At 40.4% G+C, this 21,616-nt stretch overlaps 3 protein-coding genes across 4 annotated transcripts; 2 read left to right on the top strand and 1 right to left on the bottom strand.

Annotated features, from left to right (window-relative positions):
- The first annotated feature begins 1,052 nt into the window (after positions 1-1,052).
- LOC308116852 (nucleobindin-2-like) lies at positions 1,053-8,853 on the top strand. Its single transcript, XM_080475297.1, has 13 exons — positions 1,053-1,243; positions 1,714-1,866; positions 2,107-2,214; positions 2,309-2,441; positions 3,089-3,192; positions 4,616-4,801; positions 5,003-5,093; positions 5,255-5,313; positions 5,436-5,528; positions 6,442-6,531; positions 6,764-6,934; positions 7,114-7,159; positions 7,717-8,853. The coding sequence occupies exons 2-13, from the start codon at positions 1,729-1,731 to the stop codon at positions 7,821-7,823; spliced, it is 1,326 nt and encodes a 441-aa protein (XP_080331423.1). The 5' UTR covers positions 1,053-1,243; positions 1,714-1,728; the 3' UTR covers positions 7,824-8,853.
- Positions 8,854-10,318: 1,465 nt separating this feature from the next.
- On the bottom strand, positions 10,319-15,327 carry LOC308116853 (uncharacterized protein). Of its 2 annotated transcripts, none has more exons than XM_080475298.1 (7): positions 15,084-15,327; positions 14,875-14,999; positions 14,600-14,666; positions 14,167-14,323; positions 13,735-13,877; positions 11,283-11,393; positions 10,319-10,633 (listed from the first exon to the last, which is right to left on the bottom strand). In XM_080475298.1, exons 1-7 carry the CDS (start codon positions 15,234-15,236, stop codon positions 10,454-10,456), a joined length of 936 nt encoding a protein of 311 aa, XP_080331424.1. In that variant the 5' UTR covers positions 15,237-15,327; the 3' UTR covers positions 10,319-10,453. The 2 variants fall into 2 exon arrangements, with proteins under 2 accessions (XP_080331424.1, XP_080331425.1); XM_080475299.1 differs by having other exon boundaries at positions 14,167-14,296; positions 15,084-15,312.
- A 1,299-nt stretch (positions 15,328-16,626) lies between these two features.
- On the top strand, positions 16,627-21,140 carry LOC308116476 (patatin-like phospholipase domain-containing protein 2). The gene is made up of 9 exons (XM_080474709.1): positions 16,627-16,893; positions 18,361-18,593; positions 18,686-18,751; positions 19,005-19,214; positions 19,358-19,418; positions 19,493-19,687; positions 19,982-20,117; positions 20,268-20,324; positions 20,457-21,140. Exons 1-9 carry the CDS (start codon positions 16,704-16,706, stop codon positions 20,692-20,694), a joined length of 1,386 nt encoding a protein of 461 aa, XP_080330835.1. The 5' UTR covers positions 16,627-16,703; the 3' UTR covers positions 20,695-21,140.
- The last annotated feature ends 476 nt before the right edge of the window (positions 21,141-21,616 follow it).

The raw sequence follows: 21,616 nt of genomic DNA on the forward strand, positions 1-21,616 counted from the left end.
CTAGCCTTGCAATACAGCAGTCCAGTTACTGATGTCTCTGAGACATTTTGGAATTGGATCAAATCAAAAGAAGACAAAGAAACTTTAAACTGGTGAGCACTCATTGGGAAAGCATTTCACACTAGCAGTTGATGTGCTTTCTCCCCAATCACTGCCCAGAAGTCAGAGGAAACTAGAGGAAGAGGAACTGACGCAGCACAGTGATGATTGAAGTCACAAAAATGTGTGTTATTGCTCTTGTCATACATCACAATAGAGGTTTAATTATGTTCAAGCACTCCAGAATTACAATGAACACATCAGACAGTCTCTTCAATAAAAAACATATTGTATTATTCCCATTAAATGTGTATGTAACATGTATTACTGTGCCTATATATATCTATGTGGTACATTACATGCATAGATGTTGATATAATAATGTACACTTTTTAACCTAAAGTCAGGGTTTACACACAACTGTAGAGTTTTATTACTCCACACTCTTGCCACCCTCGAATAAACTGGTGTTGTAGTTCTCGAGGCTGGTCTTGGTCTCGAGACCACATTTTCAAGATCTTGGCCGTGGGATGTTCTGGTTTAGGTTTTCACTCTTATGTTAGGTGGTCTTGACTACAACACTAAATAAAACACATAGATGTGACAATAACTGGAGGCACTTCATGTAACTGTAACTTTCAAGGTATTGGATGAAATAAATGAAATCAAGTTTAAGAAATCAAGAATGAATTTTTAAATGCAGTTTGTTGGGACTTCCACGTAAAAACAAGGCTGGTGAATGAGGCGCAGCCTGTACATTTTGTCTTCCCTCTTTGTGTGCAGAGACGTGTAATTGAGCAATTTTAAGCTTGACATGACATTGTGTTTCCGGACACCGCACGTTAACCCCGCCCTCGTCGGAGGTTGCCTGAACGCCACGTACGGTTTTGGTTCAATGCATCTTAAGCCATCGGCTGCTTCATCTTGATTGATAGGCGGCCGCAACCAATCAGCTGTCAACGCGACTGCTCCATGGAGCCAGTGCACTTCCTGTGTCCAATCCGGGAGGCTGTGGGCGTTGGCGTTGCCATGGTAAACACAATCTTTTTTACCTGTAGGTTTCTAATAGGAGGCTCGTGTTTGTGGTGGACAGATGACAGCTGTAAACAAGCCCCGGTGAGGCTCAGGGACTCAGAGGGAAACCACACGGCGAAGGCTGGTCGAAGATTAAAAAGGATAAGTGAGAGTCAGCGCCACTTTACAAGTAAGTGCCATTTTACATATGCTGCAATTCATTCGGTAGCCTGAGGCTTGTTCGCTGGCTTTTGTATGTCAATTGGATGATGCATCAGGTGCTTCCCTCGCCACATGATGTTCATCGTATGTAATTTGCATACAACCTGTCTATGGTTACGATTCATTTGTGTCTTTATATAAGGAATACATACTGAGGAACAGTTTTAAATTCCAAAAGAGCTGCTGTGCTCTTATCCACCAATCTGTTGCTCTGTCATCATCCTGTTTTAGAGTTGCTCTTTACACTTTAAGACGAACTTGCTTAACTTCATTCCCTTGCTGATTTTCAGGTGAAGCTGGACCTTGCTGCCCTTTTGATCATTTGAAGGCTGCCTTCACTTTATTGGCTAGAGATACTACACTTTTGTCTGTTCGATGATGCACACGTTTATGATATACATGATTAACCCATGCACCCCTCTCCGTTGTTTCATGTAGGTCCAGTCCAAACAGATGTTGAAGAGTAAAGCTGTGGCCCGTTGCGGGCTTGTCCTGCTGACTTTGTGGCTGTGTATCCAGTCAGTGCCTATCAACGTGGACAAGGTCAAAACGGCGCCAAAACAGGATAAACTGGATCCTCCCCAGAGTGCTGTGAGTCACAGGAACAGCGTAAACTACACAAAAACGCATTCAAGGATAATTTACATGTCTCAGACCCATATTGAAAGTACACTTCTCTGATATAAGCTGATGGAAAAACAAACAGACATCAGTAGATAAACTAGACGCTTTTAGTAATTAGTAAGAGTTAAGTGACCATAATGTATCCTAATGGCTGTCATGAATGCCTGGCAACAACAAGTGGAGTATGGGCTTCGATCTTTCTTTCAGGACACCGGACTACACTATGACCGCTACCTCAGGGAAGTCATTGAGTATCTTGAGAAGGACCCACACTTTAAAGAAAAGCTCAAAAATGCCAATATGGATGATATTAAGGTAAGGCCTCTTACAACCGCCCATTTTATTGTTATTTGTTAAGCAATATGTACAATTCTATCTGAACTATGGTTTATTTGGTGTCTGGCCACAGCAAGGGAAGCTTGCTGAAGAGCTGGACTTTGTCCACCACAATTTGCGGACAAAGTTGGATGAGCTGAAGAGGGACGAGATGAACAGACTGCGGATGCTCATCAAAGCCAAACATGACATTAAGGCAGGCAACGGTGAGTCTCCATCATGTTTCAACAGAATTGTGCTTCATTAAGTTGCTCAGTAAGTCGGTTGTCGGGTTATCTTCAAAGGTAAAGACTGACTGCTCACTCTTCTAGACTGACTTCGTTTTAACAAGCTTAGCTTTGCCTCTAGCTTTGAGTACTTATGTTCTGAATGATGCTGAAGTACAAACCGCCTTTATGAATCTGCTGGGCAATGGTGATTAAGTTTTTTTTCTAAACGAAATTACACATTCACTCTACCAATTTGCAGTAAGTGCTCTCTGAATTAGGTGATGTGCCCAAGTTGGCATGAGATGACACCTCATTCTTCTATAATATGGGTGTTTACTCAGGGCACAAGAGCAGCTGGAACAATAATGAGGCTGGCGTTAAATTACAAGCACTTGATTTTAAATGTCAGCGGATATGGTACTAAACTTGTGGTCATTATAAGGAGAAAAATCTTTTTTTCTTCAGTCATGATGAATTAATGGATTTGCATGAACAAACTGAGGATACTGGAAAGCTATTTCAGTAGAATTCCTGAATGTGAATGGCTCAAGTTGACATTTAGCATAATGTTCACTTCATCACATACTGCCAACTACAGAACATTACAGTTGAGTGAAAGTGGAAGGTTTTTTTTCTACTTGCAGGAAACTCAATCGACCACCAGGCCCTGTTGAAACAGTTTGATCACCTCAACCACGGGAACCCAGACACTTTCGAGGTGGAGGACTTGGACCGTCTCATCAAATCGGTATGCAAACACAAGGCAGCCGCACACAGTTATTAGTAAGAGTGAGGTTAGGGGTTTAGTGTGAACTGCGGTCCATATTTGTATCTGCATTACATGAAATCCTAGTTAAGATCACCTTGACTTAAGCGTTACAGCTGCCATTAGTTCTGATTGTACAACAGCCATTACATCAGTTAATGCTTCTCATTCCTGCTCAGACACACCTCCAATAAGTAGTCTGGCTCTTGTTTCAATTTTCCGATATTATAACTTGGAGGAATTCACAGCTTTATGTTATTTGTTGGAGAGCGCTGGGTCACGGAGGTAAAATTATTGGCTTTAAGTCAGGATGACTCATTTTTATTAACAAAGGAAGAATGATAGGGAAGTCGGCTTTGTGGGTTTGCATGCCTCTTTGCATAATATTACATGCACTATTCTTTATTGTAAAATCCAAATATGTTGGTAAATTTTGAGTCAATATGGAAGGAAAAGAGTAAGAATAACAATATGAGTTTTTACTTTTTATTCTTTTTGAAATGATCCATTAAATACTAGTGCTGTGATGTTTTCAAACACTGTGCAGCACACCAGGTTATATAAACCTTGTGTTGTTCATGAAAACTTGTACAAGCATTTATTTTCAGTAGGCTGAATTACTGAAATGGTGTGTTTACAGGTCTCAGTATAATACACCTGAGCCCCAATCTCTGCACTGGCTCCCTGTGTGTCAAAAGAATCACTTCAAAATCAAACTTCTTGTCTTTTGAGCTTTGAATGGTCTCGGGCCTAAATACATCTCAGACTAACTTGTAGAAAATGGAACTTCCAGACCCCTAAGGTCCCCAGGAAGAGGTTTACTAAATCAGAAGAAACGAGGCGAAGCAGCATTTAGTTCCTACTCTTCTCACCTGTGGAACACATTTTCTGAATACTTGACACACTCACTTCTTGTAAATCAGGACTACAAAACACTATTTGTTCATTCATTCCATTAAACAATAGATTTTACTTGTTTTATTACCTTTATCTGAATTAAGGTTTTTCTGTATGTATTATCTTGTCATGCTGTTTATAATCTCTTTGTTTAAATGTATTTCATTATCTTAATTGCTTAAGAATTAGCTTCTTAATTGCTTTCTTTTAATTTATTTATTGTATGTCTTTATAAAGCACTGTGAATTGCCTTGTGTCTGATGGTGCTATAGAAATACATTTCCCTTGCCATGTTTTGCTTGTCAAGCAGTACAGGACTCGTGGCACAGATTAAAGGTGTATTAGCAGTCGAACAGACTCCGCTTTGTAGAGCTATGTTTCATTTGCAGTGCAAGAGCAAAACACAAATGGCATGGTGGTCATTTTGATGGAGTTCCCAAAGGATGTGCAAATCTGTTGAATTTAGCTGAAATTCTCAACTGCTTGTTTTTTTTTTTTTAACTTCCAGGCAACACATGACCTGGAGAACTATGACAAGGACCGCCATGAGGACTTCAAAAGGCATGAGATGATGAAGGAGCATGAGAGGAGGGAACGCTTGAAGAACATGAGCGAGGCGGATCGTAAGAAGGAAGAACAGCACTACGAGGAGATGAGGAAGAAGCATGCCGACCATCCCAAAGTTAACCACCCTGTAAGCTCACCGTTTTAGTGGAGTTCATCAGCAACTCCATTGCAAAATAACTGACATTTCTCTCATTATTTTCAACTATTTCCTGAGTTTTTTATGACTTCAGACCACTTGTTTGTTGTACGCTGAATAACATTCCATTTTAAAGCAAATTTTCTATAGAAACATCCCAAAATAAAGGCGTGTACATGTGCGTGTGTGCAGGGCAGTGAGGACCAGCTAAAAGAAGTCTGGCATGATGGAGACGGTATGGACCCACAAGACTTTGATCCTAAAACCTTCTTCAATATGCACGGTAAGCCGAGGCTACACACTGCGTTTCACTTCAGAGTCTAGAATCTTATATCATTGTGACGTTCGCACGGTAAGAACACCTGTTTGTTTGCGTTGCAATGAATTCATGTGCAAAACACTCCTGGAGCGATCGGTTGAGTCCAGTCATGTGTTCTGTTGCAGACACTAATGGAGATGGCTTCTTCGACGAGAACGAACTTGAAGCTCTCTTCACAAAAGAGGTATCGTGGTTGTTGTTGTTTTTTCCGACTCTACACTCTGGCATGCTATAAAGATAATGACATGTATGAATTAAAATTCCTTTGTGGTGAAAGTTGTTCTGTTTCTTTGTTTTGTTTTTAAGCTGGAGAAGGTGTACAGCCCTGGAAATGAAGAGGATGATATGCTGGAGATGGAGGAAGAGAGACTGCGAATGAGAGAGCATGTTATGAATGAGGTGAGCAACCAGTCAAAGACTGTCTGTGGGAGTTTCATCCATGCATCTTCTAAACTGCTGCAACTGCTGGAGTTGATCCCATCTGACTGTGGGTGTAGGACACACACACACACACACACACTTATGACCAATTTTAGAGTCACCGATCAACCAGAAACATATGTTTTTGAACTGTGGGGGGGAACCCAAAGTTCCCAGAGAAAACATGTGCGTTGGTGCATTTATTTCTTTTTTCCAGGCATTCATATTTTCTCCCGCATTCCTTAAAAAACACTTCAGTTTTAGGTTTGTCTCTGACTCTAATTTGCCCGTAGGTGTGAATGTGTGTGACTGTCTCTGTACTGGACTGGTGACCACTGCATTGTGTATGGCGCCTTCACCCACAATCAGCTGGGATCGGCGGCCCGCAGCCCTGTTCTGGTTAAAGCATAATAAGTAGAAGATGGACGGATATCAAATAAAGCACCAGTGATAACAGCAGCTACAGTTTTTTCTTCTAAAGGCACATCAAGAGCTCTTTTGATCAAGGTGACGATATGCGTTGTAAAAACAAAAGAAAAACTGCAAAGCAGAAATGCCAGATGAATAAAACCAAGTCCAGCTGTCACTTAACCATCCTTTATTCATCCCTGACAATACACCCAATCCAAATTCAATAGATGTACTATTGTGATAAGTTCAAAGTGTACTTTCATAGTACTACAATGTAACTACTCCCGTTTTTTTTTAATTTCATATAATTTATAAAAATAAATGTAAAAGCTCAGTTAAACCTTTCATCTGTTTGACCGTGTCAGCCCGAAGAGCAGACGCTGTTTTTGAGAGGATAAAATAAATGTGGAACAAATGGTGTTGACATTTTGTTATCAGAAGGTGGATTTCATTTAAAGCTGTTTTGTGTGTCAATACTCAGGTGGACGCGAACAAAGACAGACTTGTGTCAATGAGCGAATTCATTGAGGCCACAAAGAAAGATCAGTTTCATGAAAAAAATGAATGGGAGGTAAGAGCTAGAAAAGTTTCTTATTTGGAATGATAAATATCTATATTCGAATCAATCTGAGACCTATTCTTTGGACTCTGTCGTTGATCTGTGAAATATGAGGAATCGTTTAAATATTTATGATTAGCTTTTGAAAACAATTCTGTTTGAATTTGTCTAATATAAAGCTGATTACCCCATGTAAAAAAAAAAAATCATTATTCTGTGAAATAACTCGTGTGTGGCTCCACAGACTTTGGAACAAGGTCCAGTATACACTGAGGAGGAGCTGAAGCAGTTTGAGCAGCATCTGGCCAATGAGGCGAATGACATCAACAAGAAGTCAGTGGAATTGGAGAAGCAGAGGGAGGAGCTGCAACAGAGGCAGGAAGAACTTGATACTAAAAAGTTGGGCCTAAAACAGGTGAGTTGAGTTCATAAGATGTTGCAGGTATAATACCAGCAGGAATGTATCTCCTGTTGTCTGCAGCCGCTTGGTTAATGTAACGAAATGTCACTGGATTCTTTGAACTGTTTATTGTATTAGAAGTTTCCTATCAGTCCTGTGCTACCAACTTATCACATTTGTTCTTCTTTGTTCAGGCGATAGAGGAGATGGAAAGGGCTAAAACCTACGGTGGGATAAAAGGTGAGTATGGCTAAATAAGGCCAACTTTTGTTATCGATTCATTTCATTTAGCCTGATTTAATCCTGAATATTCTCAAATGTACTGACATTAGCAGATACAACTATTCTCAACAAATCTGATGTAAGATTTATGGGCTAATCATTCAGAAATGGTTTTAAAATGACATTTAACAATTTTCCTCAAATCGCATAGCAAACTCCTCTGTCACATGATAATTTCAGAATTAAGAGTGCAGCTCAGCTTCCTTATGAAACTGACACTAGAAAGAAAGTATAAAGGAAAACCTTTTAATTGATCCCTAAAATCTTATCAAAACAATTGCGTGCACACACACACACACACACACACACACATATATATATATATATATATATAAACTCCATGAAAATAATCTAAATAAATAAATCTGGATTTTATGAAAATAGATTATTTTAACTAATCATTGCAGGCTGTAATTATCACAGCTTCTGTTTTCAACATTTTCATTTCAAGTTTTTAAAATTATCAAGCCGAAGAAAACCTCATCAGTCTGTGCAATCGTGACTATCTGTTGCAGAATCTCCTGCAACTGAAGTTCAACACGCACCAGTTGTACCAGGAAACATTCACCCATCTCCACCTGCTCACCAGCAGCATGATGTACCCGTGCCTGGACACTCTTAGCAGATTCTCCTGTGTGTGTGTGTGCGCGTGTGTGTGAATGTGAGCGAGTGTTTAATGGGTCAAATTTTCCATTTTGTTTTGGACTTTCAAAACCTTTGCCTCGAAGTCAGCAACACGTTATCTAAATATAGAAATGAAGATCTGATTTAGGCTTCAGATTCAGTGCCAGTGCCAAGCCAGTCCCTCCTCTTCCTGGCCACAACCAGCTGAATCAGTGGGGCTTGTACTGTGGAGCTTTCTCAGTGAACAATCAACCCTTTTTGTTTTTCTCATTTTTATCCTCCTTCATAATAAGGACTCTGTTCTCCATGGGAAGAATTATAATTTTTTTGTTAGTATTTGGGATGTGGGGGTGGGGAGGGCAGCTGGCCCAATAACTGAATGTTTTGTTTAGTTTACTGTCGCCAACACTGTAAAATACAAGTTACTTAGAAAATATATTTATTTTTTATGATGAAAAGAGTTACTTATTTCATAAAAGGCAATGTCAGAAAAGGGGGTTTGTAGGGTGGAATTAGTTTACGGTCATGAAGATGTTTATAACCATAAAAACGATCAGTTTTTATTTTCTACCTATTGCATCTGTTTGATCTGAAGATTGCAACAGAGGTAACAAATGAAGTTAATATATGTTTACATTTCGTCTCTTTATATAAAGATAATCGTATTGCATTAGAGAGATACTGGTTTGTGTTGTTGTTTGTGCAGAGGACTGGCTGTGAATTTGTGTTTTTCATGATGGATTTCTTTTATTCACTCACCTTAAATTAAGCAGATTTTTTGACCTCAGTCAGACGAATTAAAAATGAAAAGCTTCAACTCCAGAACAAGCGCGACGTAAAAGCAACGAACTCTTCATACCTTAATCATTTAAAAGATAAGCTATCTATCCAGGTGACAAAGCTGGTTAAGCTTCAAAAATAACTTTAATGTTTAATGAAATCGTCCTCAAGCTGTGCAGCCGACATCCTGTGTATGAAAATGTCTGAGGTTTGAAAGTTGACAATAAAGTGACTGGTCTTGCAAGTTTATCGTTTGGGTCTTTGTAATTTCACACATCAAGTCATTGAATTACATTTAAAGCACACTCATACAAAGTGGGATTTAAAGTGACATGGCAGTACAAGTAAATTCATCGGGGGCTTCACAGGGTTTCTATTGACACAATTACAACATTTGCAACCAATGACAGGATATTCAGTTTTGCAGATATGTATTAAGGCCGTAGGTTCTCAAAGTGCACAGCAACATTTCTGGCGGCCTGCAATGAATTACAGTTGTTAGTTTTAATCAAGCTGTGAAAGGATTGGTCTTTGGCAATACCTAAAGGCGAGGTCTCAGTTGGGGGTCTGCAACCTGTAGCTCTGGAGGTTTTATATATAGTGCTTTTCTGGACACTCAGACGCTTTACATTGCATTATTCTTTCACTACATACTAGACGGTAGTAAGTTACGTATGTCGCCACAGCTGCCCTGGGGTAGGCTGACAATCTGCACCGTCAGCCCCTCCAACCACCACCAACTGCATTCATCCAGGTTTCCTGGTGTTCCTTCATGGTCCCCCATCCAGGTACTGACCAGGCCCTGCCTCGCCTAACTTCTGAGAGCTGACAGGATCGGGCATTCATAAGGCACAAGAGGCTCGTTGGGACTTCTGTAGTGGCTCCCTGAACCTTTCACTAAATTATACATAAGTAAACATTTTATCTTGTTTTCATTTGATTTAAAAGAAAACACACAAAGTCATTTTCAAAAGAACTCACGGCTAAAAAAGGTTTTTTGAAAAAGCACAACTAAATTGGAGAAGAATTGCTAAAACCACAAGAAATGGGAAAACACACCTCTGCAATAATAGCTTTAAAAAAATAAAAAAAATAAAATGACAAGGATTTCTAAAAGAAAAAGCACCTTTAAAATAGAGCCAATGGTTAAAACATCTAACATGTCAAAATTGTATTACACAAAAAGGTTAAGAATGTTAAAACCTCTAAAATCAGGTACAAAACATCTGGAAATGTAGTGAAATGTTTATCATCCTAAATTGGCACTTCATAAATGCAACTTAAGACACATTTTAGGTTCATATGTCAAAACTAAATATGAAACTTTATGGAGTGTATTAGCCTCAATTTAAAAGTAAAAATGTTTTTTGCAGCTCGTGGAAACTGGCATTTTGGAATTTCCCCACTCCGGGACGTGGGACCCATGTTAGAAAAATACATGCCGTGTGGAGAATTGGACAAAAAACGACGCATATTGTGTAAAACAGCATTCTCGTGTGGACGGGCCCTGAGAATGACAGTTTGTTCTAAATCAAATTTTACATGTATTCTGAAATGGACTGTTATATCCTAAATTTGACTGTAGATGACAGAAAACCATAATTTGTATTTTGTGTGCATTGCAATGTTTCTTGAGGTTTTCTCAACTTTTACCAGGTTTAGCCTCATTCTTCTATTAAAATTTACTTATTGCAGATTGCTCGATTCAGACCAATAAGTGTAAATCATACAGATGCAACCTGGTCATAAAAATGACTTCAAATGGGATATTTCTTTTTTTTTTTTTACATTTCTTCTCTTTGGGCGGCCTTCAGTCCAATGCTGGATTCCTAAATCGGCTCTCAGCTATCAAAGCTTTAGGTACCCCTGTTTAAGGCGCTGGATCAGGTAGTCACCTGATTTAATAGGCGGGTAATTGTTTGAACCGTCCAAGCAGGTGATCAGGGCCTCATCGTCTGGCTGAACGAAGAAAGCCAGAGACTGACGGGAGCTGGGGTCTCCAACGGAGGGCAACAAAACCCGGTGAATCTGCGGAGGGAAACACAGCAGGTTCATAACAAAGCCATTGTTTTCTTGGTTGTTGAATAACTTGCCTGCTGGAAAACAGTGTTATAGTCAACACTCAACAGTGAGTTTGTTTGTCAGTTCGAAGTCATAGGTGACTCTAAACTGGTGAGAGTGTGTGTGTGACTGTCTTGAGATTGCCTGGTGACCTGTCTGGGGTGTTTCGACATTAGATAAAGAATAGAGAAGCTTTATTGTCATCATACATGAAGACATACCAAAAAGATAATTCGCTGCTACTGGACGGCGCGTTGATAACAAGCAAGATTAAAAACTCTAAGCAATAAAATCGAATGTACATATAAAGCAAGACTATATTAAAAATGACAAACATTCAATAAGAGGCTAGATTTACAGCGAGTGAAATACACATGGAAAGGAATTAAACCATAAATGTCCATAACTTAAGTTATGTGTAATAATGTGAAATTACATTTTTTTGAGATTTGTGGGAGTTTCTGACCCTGAAACCTTCAAAATAAACTTTTGGGAGATTTTAGAAATGTAAATTCTATTCTCTGACGACGTGCAAGTATTTCTGCTGTGATAATGCGATCCCTTTGTTATGGATGAAAAGAAAAAGTGTGTGTGAAATAAAATCACTATAACGGACCACAGAGATGAGCTTGTCATTGGTCCAGCGCTGCAGTAGGTCAGCGATGTTGATGAGGACAGCTCCGGGAATCACGGGAGCAGTGATGAACTCCCCCGAACGCGTCCGAACCTGAAAGATGACAAATGTCACATTAATTACTAAAGCCTGAGGAACATATCAGCATTGTCTTATGTTAGCTTTTCTTAAAGTTATACGGAAACTCAAAAATCATCTTTAACACCTGTATGAAGACAAGATATTTCAGAACTGTGAAAAACATTTAGTTGCATCCAAAAAAAAAGAATCTAAATGTTTTGCCAGTTAACAATTTACTTTGTTAATACACTGAAACATATTAACATTTTCGAGTTTGTTTTTCTTATTATTTCAATTGTGATCATTATATTCTCTGGTTCAATAAATAGGGGGGGGGGGGGTCTAATTCTGTGAAATATTCTACAAATTTTACTTCAATAAGATCGAATAAATAAATGAAAGGCTTTCAAATGTTTTTGTTTGTGGATAATAAATAGATGGAAGTTTCAGTTTTAATTGAATTATGAGGGGAAAAATGCTTTATTAGTAGTAGTAGGAGAGAGAGAGAGAGAGAGAGAGAGAGAGAGAGAGAGAGAGAGAGAGAGAGAGGAGAGAGAGAGAGAGAGAGAGAGAGAGAGAGAGAGAGAGAGAGAGAGAGAGAGAGAGAGAGAGAGAGAGAGAGAGAGAGAGAGAGAGAGAGAGAGAGAGAGAGAGAGAGAGAGAGAGAGAGAGAGAGAGAGAGAGTCTGAGTCTGAGTCTGAGTCTGAGCTCGTTCTGCAGGTTTTCCTCTGTAAGAGTGCCTGGGCAGCAAGAATGTCGTAGGTTCAAATCCAGCCCGGGGCTTTTCTGTGTGGAGTGTTTGCATGGTCCCCCCCTGTGCGTGGTCTCCCCCCTGTGCATGGTCTCCCCCTGTGTAGGTTTCCCTGAGCAAGAACCTTGGCCCCCACCAGCTCCCCCCGAGCTGAGAATTAATATAGTACGACACAATACTTGAAATGAAGTATCAGAAGGCTCCGTCCTATATCGAGAAACTTCTAGAAGTTTATCACCCTCCACGAGCCCTTCGCTCTGAGGATGCAGGACTGTTGGTAATCCCTAAAGTCCATAAAAGTAAAACAGGAGGCAGGAGTTTCAGCCATATGGCTCCTTTACTCTGGAATCAACTACCAGCCTCGGTCCGAAAGGCCGACACCATTAGTTTATTTAAGAGTAGACTAAAAACATTCCTATTTGATAAAGCTTATCCTTAGGAATAAAATAGGAATAAAATAGGAGCACTAAGTTGAGCTGCTATAGGCCTAGACTGCTGAGGGGATTTTTTCTCTCCCGTTAAAGGGAGGAACTCTACATTTGGAGGTTCTGTTTCTTGTCTTTCTTTCTTTCTCTCTGTGTAACAACACTACTGGAGCCACCAGACACTGCCGCCGTCTTTTTTTATCCCTGACAGGAGGAGAGCAGGATCCAGGGGATCAGACCCAAGACTCACAGAGTGGAGTTACGACGGTCCTACTACCCGACCCCACCACAGCACCGGGACCCCACCGCAACGGCACGGCCCTTAAACTCCAGACTGAGATTGGCTCATCATCAGACCAACGCTCATCATAGACTTTTCTTAGTATTTGTACTTATCTGGCCTGTCTGCCACTCTCTCTCTCCCTCTTCTTTTCCTCTCTCTCCCTGTCCTATCCCATGTACTTCTCCCCCCAACCGGTCAAGGCGGATGGCCGTCCTTCCAGAGTCTAGGGTCCGCCCCACGGTTTCTTCCTGAAGAGGGAGTTCTTGAACTTCTCTCCATGCGAGGGAGTTTTTCCTGGCCACTGTTGCTTGTTACACCTGCTTGCTTTGGAAGGGTTTAGTTGGGTCCTGTTGTACTCTATCATTGTAAGAGCGCTTTGAGATGTTTGTTGATGTGATTTAGCGCTTTACAAATAAAATTGAATTGAATTGAAAATGACTGTGTTGTATTCGGCGCTATAAAAAATGACCTGAATTGAACTATCTGCAAAGCGAATTTCCACTCTCGTTCTCTTGGCAGGTCAACGCAAACCACATAAATCATTAATAGCAATACAAACAATAACAGCAGCAGGTTTAGATTAAAGATTAAATTACAAGAATCATCTATTTACAGCTTCGTCCACCTTTCATAACCGTCATGTTTTGGGTCAGCCATTCATGTACATGTTTATTACAAGGCAGCTGCAGTGGACCATTTCACTATGGGATTACTGTGTTTTTCCTCCTTTCACAAAGCAGAAAACATGTGTGAGGTCATTCTAAATGGCTTGGAGGTGTGATGGAGCGTCTCCCTGTGTGAGCCATGTGCTTGACAACCCTGCCCTTTACCAACTGGTTCACCAAAAGAGTCTGCAAGTTCCAAACATGCGCAGATAGACAAATGACTCCCAGTATTGACTTTGGCGGCGTTTACCTGCAGCCCTTCAGAGTCCTGGAACAACAGAGTGATGCTGCCGTAGTCCGAATGCTCTCCACACCGCAGCTGATCCTCCTTTAGTGTTTCAGGGTTCACTGGAGGATAGAAGAGGGAGCGCAGCGTGGTGCCGTTCTTGTTAGCTACAGGAGACACAACACCATAAATTAATCATTACCCTCCGATCTGCATTTTTGAAGACAAAAATGTTTGTGCCTTCAACAGAGAAAGTCCCTGCTTTGGAACAAAGGTATTTCATACAGGTAAAGTAAATCACTTCCCTACTCCTTGACAAAGCATTAAATTATAGAATAATACTTTGAGTATTTTTATGACAATATTCGTTTGTAATTGTACTTGAAATGTGACGTTAAATGTGCTTGAGAGAAAGTTTTCAGCCCTCCTTCCACCTCTGGTTGGAAGTCATCATACTTCCTATGAGACTGTGTGTGCTCAGGAACACGTCTGGGTCCAAATCCAGAGCGACGGCTATCACTCTCAGGACCCGCAGACTCAGCTCTTTACAGCGCAGAAAGAACGACGACTGGATCTCGTGGAAATCCTGTAACGAGCCCGACGACGGCCATTTCTACAAGAGAAACAATCGGCACAGTGACCCGACAAATGTTTCACCAAACTATGCACAGGGCAGCGGCAGCAAACCTATATGTGATCATGACACAATCTTTTACAGTCCTCTGACGGAATGCAGTAAAACTGGGCTTTCTCTGGAAAAAGTATTATGTTGGGATGTGGAAACAGTTTGGACTTTGTTTTGTAACTTATCCAAAAAGCATTTGTTTGCATGTGTGTGTGTGTGTGGGATCAAAGGCATGAGTTCAAACTTTGGCCCTGAGATTATTACTATGTCAGGATGAAGTGAGGAGATGTTGAACGCCTCCTTGAGATCTCTGGGTCGACGTGGATTCAACCTGAAAAACAAGTGTAAGAAGTCAGGTCTTCACCCTTTGGTGATGTAAGAAGGAATATGTATGGATGAGAAAATGAGAATGCTTCTTCGGCAGATCAGCAAACACTGAAGTCCAACTGAAGTCAGGGTGTAGTAGAAATACTGCAGTATGCATAAAGTACTGCCTGGTAACAAAGTAAAGGTACTTAGTTACTTTGCACAGCGCCCACCTCTCGGTCTGCAGTGACACCCAGCCATGGTTGGGACTCATGGAGAAGGTTTCCCTGCAGAAAGGTCGTTTCAGTTCATCTGGCTGCAGGAAAAACGTCTTGCTTATGTCCAGGACACGCTGGACCTGTGCAAACATAACAAACATCTCACTTTCAGCACGCTCAAATGAACACGATGGCTTCCCTCTGCACTGCGCATTTCTCATCACCTCCTCCTCAGTGATCCCGAAGTTCTTCAGGAAAACAAAGCCAACTTCAGAGAAGGCTGTCTTCAACTCGTTTCCCAACTTTTGCAGCTGATCGTCAGTCGCATGTTTCTCATTCAGGCTGCCAGCACTGAAATCCACCACCGGGATGTCCATCGAGACTGAACGGGGCAACACTTTGCACAGGAAAGGAAAAAGTAATGTCGATTCTGTTGACTTTTCCTCTGGTAGACTGCCTGCCTGGAGGTGTGTCAGTCACGTGACGGATCCCAGCCAATAGCTTGAGAGGTATTGTTGCACAAACGGGGCTGAAAATCCTCTCACCTTCAGATGATAATTACAATAATGGGACATTCACAAATAGACAGCCTGCTGTATGCTCCTGCTGGTCAGTGAGATATCTCTAAAATCTAAAGAGTGTCTTTTAAGGTTCTGAAGGTTGTGTCCATAAACCCCTCCAGATTAACCTGCAGATTTCTCCTGCGTGCTGCGCCCAGCCCGAAACTCTCTGGCGCCACCCAGTGGGCACAGCACTCAGCAGAAGTAAAGGAGAGGTTTTGCCCTGTATATTTAACATCTGAGACATTCAATCACTGGACAATAATCCCACTTTAAAGCAGGCATATTAATTTCTAATGATGTTAGTCTGCTTGTTTTGAGTTCGAGTTGAAAAATGCAATTCTAAGCAGAATTTGTATTTTGTTTATTCTGGACAAAATTATTATTATTATTATTATTATGATTGTTGTTGTTGTTGTTGTTGATGTTTTGTGTCTGTAGTCACACATGACTTGTTAAATTGTTTGGGTGCAGCACAAACACCAACCTTTTTGTGTTTCTATGCATTTTAAATTTTTTGCTTTTAAGTTTTTTTGATCACAATGACTATACAATATTTCAAGAAACAACAAGTTAAGAAGAAAAACAGTTAGATTTAATAAAGTACGACAGGTTAGTCCTTCCAATAATGAGAGCGATAACAGTCTCTCTGTGTTTATTCCTTATTTGCTACACACAGTCAGGACATACTGTAGTTAACTTCTCAAGACAAAGGGGGTTTTTTTCTTCATAAAATTGTTCTTGGAATTTGAAGTTCAATTTGAACTCGTATGGATGACCAGAGACATCAGAAAAAAACGGTGTTTTTGTTTCTAGATCAAAAGTGTACAAAGAATAAATCAAATTGTTCTGGTTTTTCCCCCCCCCAAATTGAAACTATAATACAGACTGGGGGGAAAGAAAAAAAACCTGTTTTATGGTAATCAGTCTGTGGTGCTGATGTTGAGTGAAACACAAAATGACATGACTTGACCTTTTAGTCAACAATCCAGGAGCGCAAGGGTGGGAAGGGTTAAGGAAGTTTGAACACAGGGTATGCAGTTGGCCTGCAGTCAGTGACTGGATCTCAAGCTTGTTTTCTGATTCGAAACATGAGCCTAGTAAGTTACGCAAGACCAACCACAACCAGCTGAGGCCCTCCCCATTCGACCTCTGAGCCAAGTAAAAACTAAACAAGTCCATTTACTCCTGAAGGAACCCAACACACAACTGTGAGAGGGGACCATAAAAAATGATTGTGTCAGAGAGGCGGGTGTGAGTTTTCATCAGTATCTCAGAGAAAAGATGCTGTTCAACGGGCTGGAGGAGTGGAACATCTCTTTTGCAGGGTGTGGGTTCAGGAGTATTTACTATGTGGGAGCTGTGAGCTGTATCCTGGAGCGGGCCCCACAGCTGATCCATGGAGCCTCAAAAATCTGTGGAGCTTCATCTGGGTGTCTGGTAGCAGCAGCTCTGGCTGTTGGGACTCCCTTAGGTGAGTCACATTTACTGTACAGCACAACTTTAAAACAAAACAAAAAACAATAACAATGATTTCGATTCTTTATAAGTAAAACCTGAATTACTTTAAGAGACTAGTTGTTTAATTCCCATCACATTTGTGTTGTTTTATTTCAAATCACAATACAATTTGTGGTTTGCTTTTGTATGCCCATTCAAATATATAAAAATCTATATCTATGGGGTATTTTCAACAAATGTGATTTAAAACAAAAACAACAAGGTACTAAAAAGTTATCTAACTAGATCATCTTTGTTTGTGCATCATAATTCTCTCTTTATTTCCTCCCTGTATAAGTTGAACTCCGCAGCCTTGCATAAAGGTCAAGTATGTACTATCTCAAAACAACTGCTGAGATAGATAGTTGTGGGAAACAATGTAGGCAGGCTCACGGACACAGGCAGATCTCATGCAATAGCTCATGGTCAAATTCCACAGGTCACTTTGGATTCAAAAACAACAAATTACCCATTGTCTCTCATATAGTTCATATTGGGGCTTTTTGTTGTTGTTGCTCAACAATGACTAATAATAAAATCATATATGGTCTAAAATACTCATATTTACTGTATATATTTTTACATTCAGTGTTGCGCTCATTACTTTTCTAATGACTGGCTCTGTCACAGCCCCCCTGATCAGTAAAACACACTGCCTTGCTCATTGATCCCACAGCAGACACCTTCTTGTTTGCTCAAACTGGTTTTGCACCTTCTTTGTGAGCATTTTTGCTTCAGAATAAATATTAGACAGAAATCTGTCGTGTGTCCCTCTTATTGTGGCTCCTGAGCCAACCAAGATAAAGAGCTGATGAAAGCTGACTGTGGGCTACGATACACCTTGAATGCCTCAAATTTATGTGGACTGTAGTAAGAAACCAGGAGAAAGCTTAAAAAAAAAGATTTTCTTTAATATATCCTGTTCAACCTTAGCAAGGAATCAAAAGAAATGAATTCACAAGCAAGATTTTAAAAAGTGATTAAGAATAGCATATTATTTAAATACAAAGACATTTTGAAATATTATAGTGTTGTCATGATAGAATAATTCAGGTGAGACTGAGAGTCGCTGTGCCGGCCTCTCAGACCTTTTTACTCTTATTGTAAATTGCTTGCTACAAAAGGGGTAGATGACAGAAGTTCATTCTTCCTTCTGATCCCTTTCATTCATACCTTCGGAAACATTTGTTTTCTATTGAAGTGTTTAGCTTTTATGTCAGTGAATGAAATAAAACCATACTAAACTAAATCTATGACATGTATTTATGGAAAACAGACAGTTTTGCATTCAATCTGTAATTCCACACTTCCAGGCAATATGTTGAGCTTAATACCCTTTTGTAAATTATGTCTAGACCTTATACCTGCACCCCCCCCATGAATATTGTTGAGTTTCTCACTTCCCCCGAAGACTGAGCTTCTGTGTGTTCCCCTTCCTCAGAACAGCTTTGTGTCGACATATTGACCACCGCGACCGAGGCTAGAAAACACTCGCTGGGAGTTTTCCATCCAACCTTCAGCCTCCTGCGCACCGTTCGGGACTCCCTGCTGGAGAAGCTGCCCGAGGACGCCCACCTGAGGGCCTCGGGAAGGCTCTGCGTGTCCCTCACCAGAATATCTGACATGAAGAACGTGCTGGTGTCAGACTTCGACAGCAGGGAGGAGCTGATCCAGGTCTGGCAGACCGCTGCCTCGCACAGTGATTCAGACCCACGGCAGGAGTTTCTCAAGTGTCATGGTTCCACCTACTTTGTCCACCTTTGCAGGTTCTCATGTGCAGCTGCTTCTTTCCTGTTTACTCTGGTTTCGTACCACCATCGTACCGTGGAGTGGTGAGTTGAAACTTTGTGAGAGGATTAGAAGAAATTTATGTTGTAATTTGTTTTGACTGGGGCTTGCACTTTAATCACCTTAGAATAAGAATAGCTTCAGCAGGAGCTCTCACTCTGTTATATGATTGGCTCTCGTTCATCAGGGTGTGAAGCTGCCTCTTTCCTTGTTTTTATGTATTTGAAAAACAGACTTTGATCATTTTGAGTCAATAAAGTGACCTGAGTTTGCCATCTCCATCCCTCTGCCTCTCAGCGGTACATGGACGGTGCTCTGAGCAACAACGCTCCCCTGTATGAGCTGAGAAACACCATCATTATGGCTCCCTTTTCAGGCGAGAGCGACATCTGTCCCAGAGAGGGCACGTTTAACGTTTGGGAGGTCCACTACGGCAACGTCAGCATCCAGGTCAACACTGGGAACGTACATCGCATCTGTACGTCCTTCCTTCCTCCCAGGCTCGAGGTTGGTCCCCGCTCAGGTCTGTCCTGGCTTTTCAACTGACAACTTTTAAAATGCTATTTCCTCCATCCATCCATCCATCCATCCATCCATCCATCCATCCATCCATCCATCCATCCATCCATCCATCCATCCATCCATCCAAGGTTCTGGCTGAGATCTGCAACAACGGCCACATGGATGCTCTTTTCTTCCTGAGAGAAAGAGGTGAGTTCTTCTATCATCAGCCTTCAGCTCATCTGGTTTACTCTCCACAGTAATCAGTCTACTGTGTTTCAAAGATCTGCTCAGACCCCAGAATATTCCCCACGCCGTGGTGGGAGTTAAACGTTGTTGTGAGCTGGTGAAGAAAAGGGTTCGGACTGAAGAAAAGATGACGAAGAAGACGCCGTTGATTGGAAAAGACTCTCATGAGGAAGGTCATCGGTGGCTGGAACCCAGAGTCATACAGAACCTCCCAGTGTCCATACAGAAAGGTGGGGGCAGGGTTACCATTGTGTCATTGATTTTAAAATTAACATAATGGGTTGATGGAAATTGTTAGAACTTCGATGAACATTTTTAGAACTTCTCAGTCATGAAAGCATTGTCAAAAAAGATTTTGAAGCATTTTAGGCAAAAACCTTTTTTTCTTTCTTTCGTTAACCACACGTCTCTGTTTTATATATATATATATATATATATATATATATATATATATATATATATATATATATATATATATATATATCCGTGTGTTTTATATACATGTGTTTTCGTGTGTGTGTTAGAGCTGTGTGAGGCATGCAGAAAAAACCACCACAGTGTGACATGGTGGTTGCAGCTCACAGATCCAGTGAAGCTGATCGTGTATCCGCTGTCTCTTCTCATCCTGCCCATTCAGCTGACACTCTTATTCACTAAAAGGTAAAGTGGTTTGACCTTATAGCCACAAAGAAAGCAAACCTCAAAGAATGATTGTAACTCCAGGAGATGAGGCATTTCTATAAACCCCTTTTTTTTTTAAAATCTGTATCAACAATGATGTCATGTAACATAGAATTTGGTGTTTTGCAGACTCTGGATGTCTGCTGATCTCTATAGAAAGACACGAAGGATCAGAGGCCCCACCAGGTATCAGTTTTATTACAGTGAGAGTGTTTAACCTATTTTTACCATTGCGAGTCATTTGATCATCCTCAGTTTGCTTTATATAAAGTGACGTAGTTGAAGAACGATGTCTTAGCTTGTATTGTGCTTTTGCAGTGTGTCTCCAGAGCAGGACAGCAGCAGTGGATTTCCTGACTGCACGATAAAGCCCGGAGGACATCAGAATATTCAAACGTTGACCGCAACAATCGGGGGGAACGTTGATAAAAGTCTCAGCTGGCAGAAGAAGTTGCACCAGGATGTTTTCTCCCTCAACTCAGATTCACCTACATCTTCCAAAGAGAAACCAAACGTAACGGTGAACAGACAGAGCGTCAAACAAAGGAGTAAGTAGAAAAAGACTGTCGAAATCCCAAAATAGCATTTGATTTTTTTATAGATCAGTCCAGTTATGTTTTGTTCATCTATAATTATTTAAGCTTTTGTGAATTGTTCTTCAATTGAAACTGTTTGGATTATGGATATTTGAATTATTGTACATATCATTGTTGAGGTTATCTTCAAATTGTACAGTAAATAACCCGACTTAAAATTTATATAATGTTTCCTGTATGAAGTTTTTATTAACGGGTGGGAAGGGATACTGGACAATGACGGACTATAGTTTGGATGTAGAAGTAGATTGGCCTCAATTGATTCAAGATTGATATTCTGTTTATTTTTGTGGTCCCCAGCATGCATTACGTTGAATGACCCTGGTACTTTTCAATCCATTTATACACACTGTTCTTTTGTTGTAAAAAAATGTTAAATAAATAAATGTTAGAAGAGTGAAATTCATACTGTATGAACAGTCACCTCCCAATTTATCAGGCACACTTGAAAGAATCCAACATGATCCAGTACAACTCCTCTGTCATAAGTACTACCTTTACAAAGATGTGCAACTTCTGGTGAATTTGATCAAGAGATTAATATAACATCCATTTTTAAGTTTTACCTTGTAGAAGTGATGAGTATTCATAATATTTTAGTTTCCACAAGTGCACTCCTGGTGTGTTCTCAGATTGGTTTGTGGGTTTTTCCTTTTATGGCCGAGAAGAAAAGAAAAAAAAAAAAAAGAGGCTTCCCAGGTTTTGGTGTTGACCAAGTGTAGTACCATAGAATGGTATTATAAGTCCATGCCACTGTGAGACCTTTGTTGTTTCCGAGGATGGATTCAATCATCTGCAGCAAAAAACTGAAGTGGGATTTAAAATTGATGATGCAAATAAAAGAGTTTCCTTTGAGAAAAAGCTAAAAGAAAATTCTTATAC

Source organism: Lipophrys pholis (genome assembly GCF_963383615.2).
Source record: "Lipophrys pholis genome assembly, chromosome: 11".
NCBI lineage: Eukaryota > Metazoa > Chordata > Actinopteri > Blenniiformes > Blenniidae > Lipophrys > Lipophrys pholis.

Bases quoted from the DNA above. Each gene is read 5' to 3' on its own strand.
- LOC308116852 (XM_080475297.1), top strand. From the start codon at position 1,729: ATGTTGAAGAGTAAAGCTGTGGCCCGTTGCGGGCTTGTCCTGCTGACT. The intron at 3,193-4,615 runs GTATGCAAACAC...TTTAACTTCCAG, and splicing joins TGGACCGTCTCATCAAATCG to GCAACACATGACCTGGAGAA. The intron at 5,094-5,254 runs GTAAGCCGAGGC...GTTCTGTTGCAG, and splicing joins AACCTTCTTCAATATGCACG to ACACTAATGGAGATGGCTTC.
- LOC308116853 (XM_080475298.1), bottom strand. From the start codon at position 15,236: ATGGACATCCCGGTGGTGGATTTCAGTGCTGGCAGCCTGAATGAGAAA. The intron at 15,000-15,083 runs GTGATGAGAAAT...ATGTTTGCACAG, and splicing joins TCGGGATCACTGAGGAGGAG to GTCCAGCGTGTCCTGGACAT. The intron at 14,324-14,599 runs GTAATAATCTCA...TTTCTCTTGTAG, and splicing joins CCTCACTTCATCCTGACATA to AAATGGCCGTCGTCGGGCTC.
- LOC308116476 (XM_080474709.1), top strand. From the start codon at position 16,704: ATGCTGTTCAACGGGCTGGAGGAGTGGAACATCTCTTTTGCAGGGTGT. The intron at 16,894-18,360 runs GTGAGTCACATT...CCCCTTCCTCAG, and splicing joins GGCTGTTGGGACTCCCTTAG to AACAGCTTTGTGTCGACATA. The intron at 19,419-19,492 runs GTGAGTTCTTCT...TGTGTTTCAAAG, and splicing joins TTTCTTCCTGAGAGAAAGAG to ATCTGCTCAGACCCCAGAAT.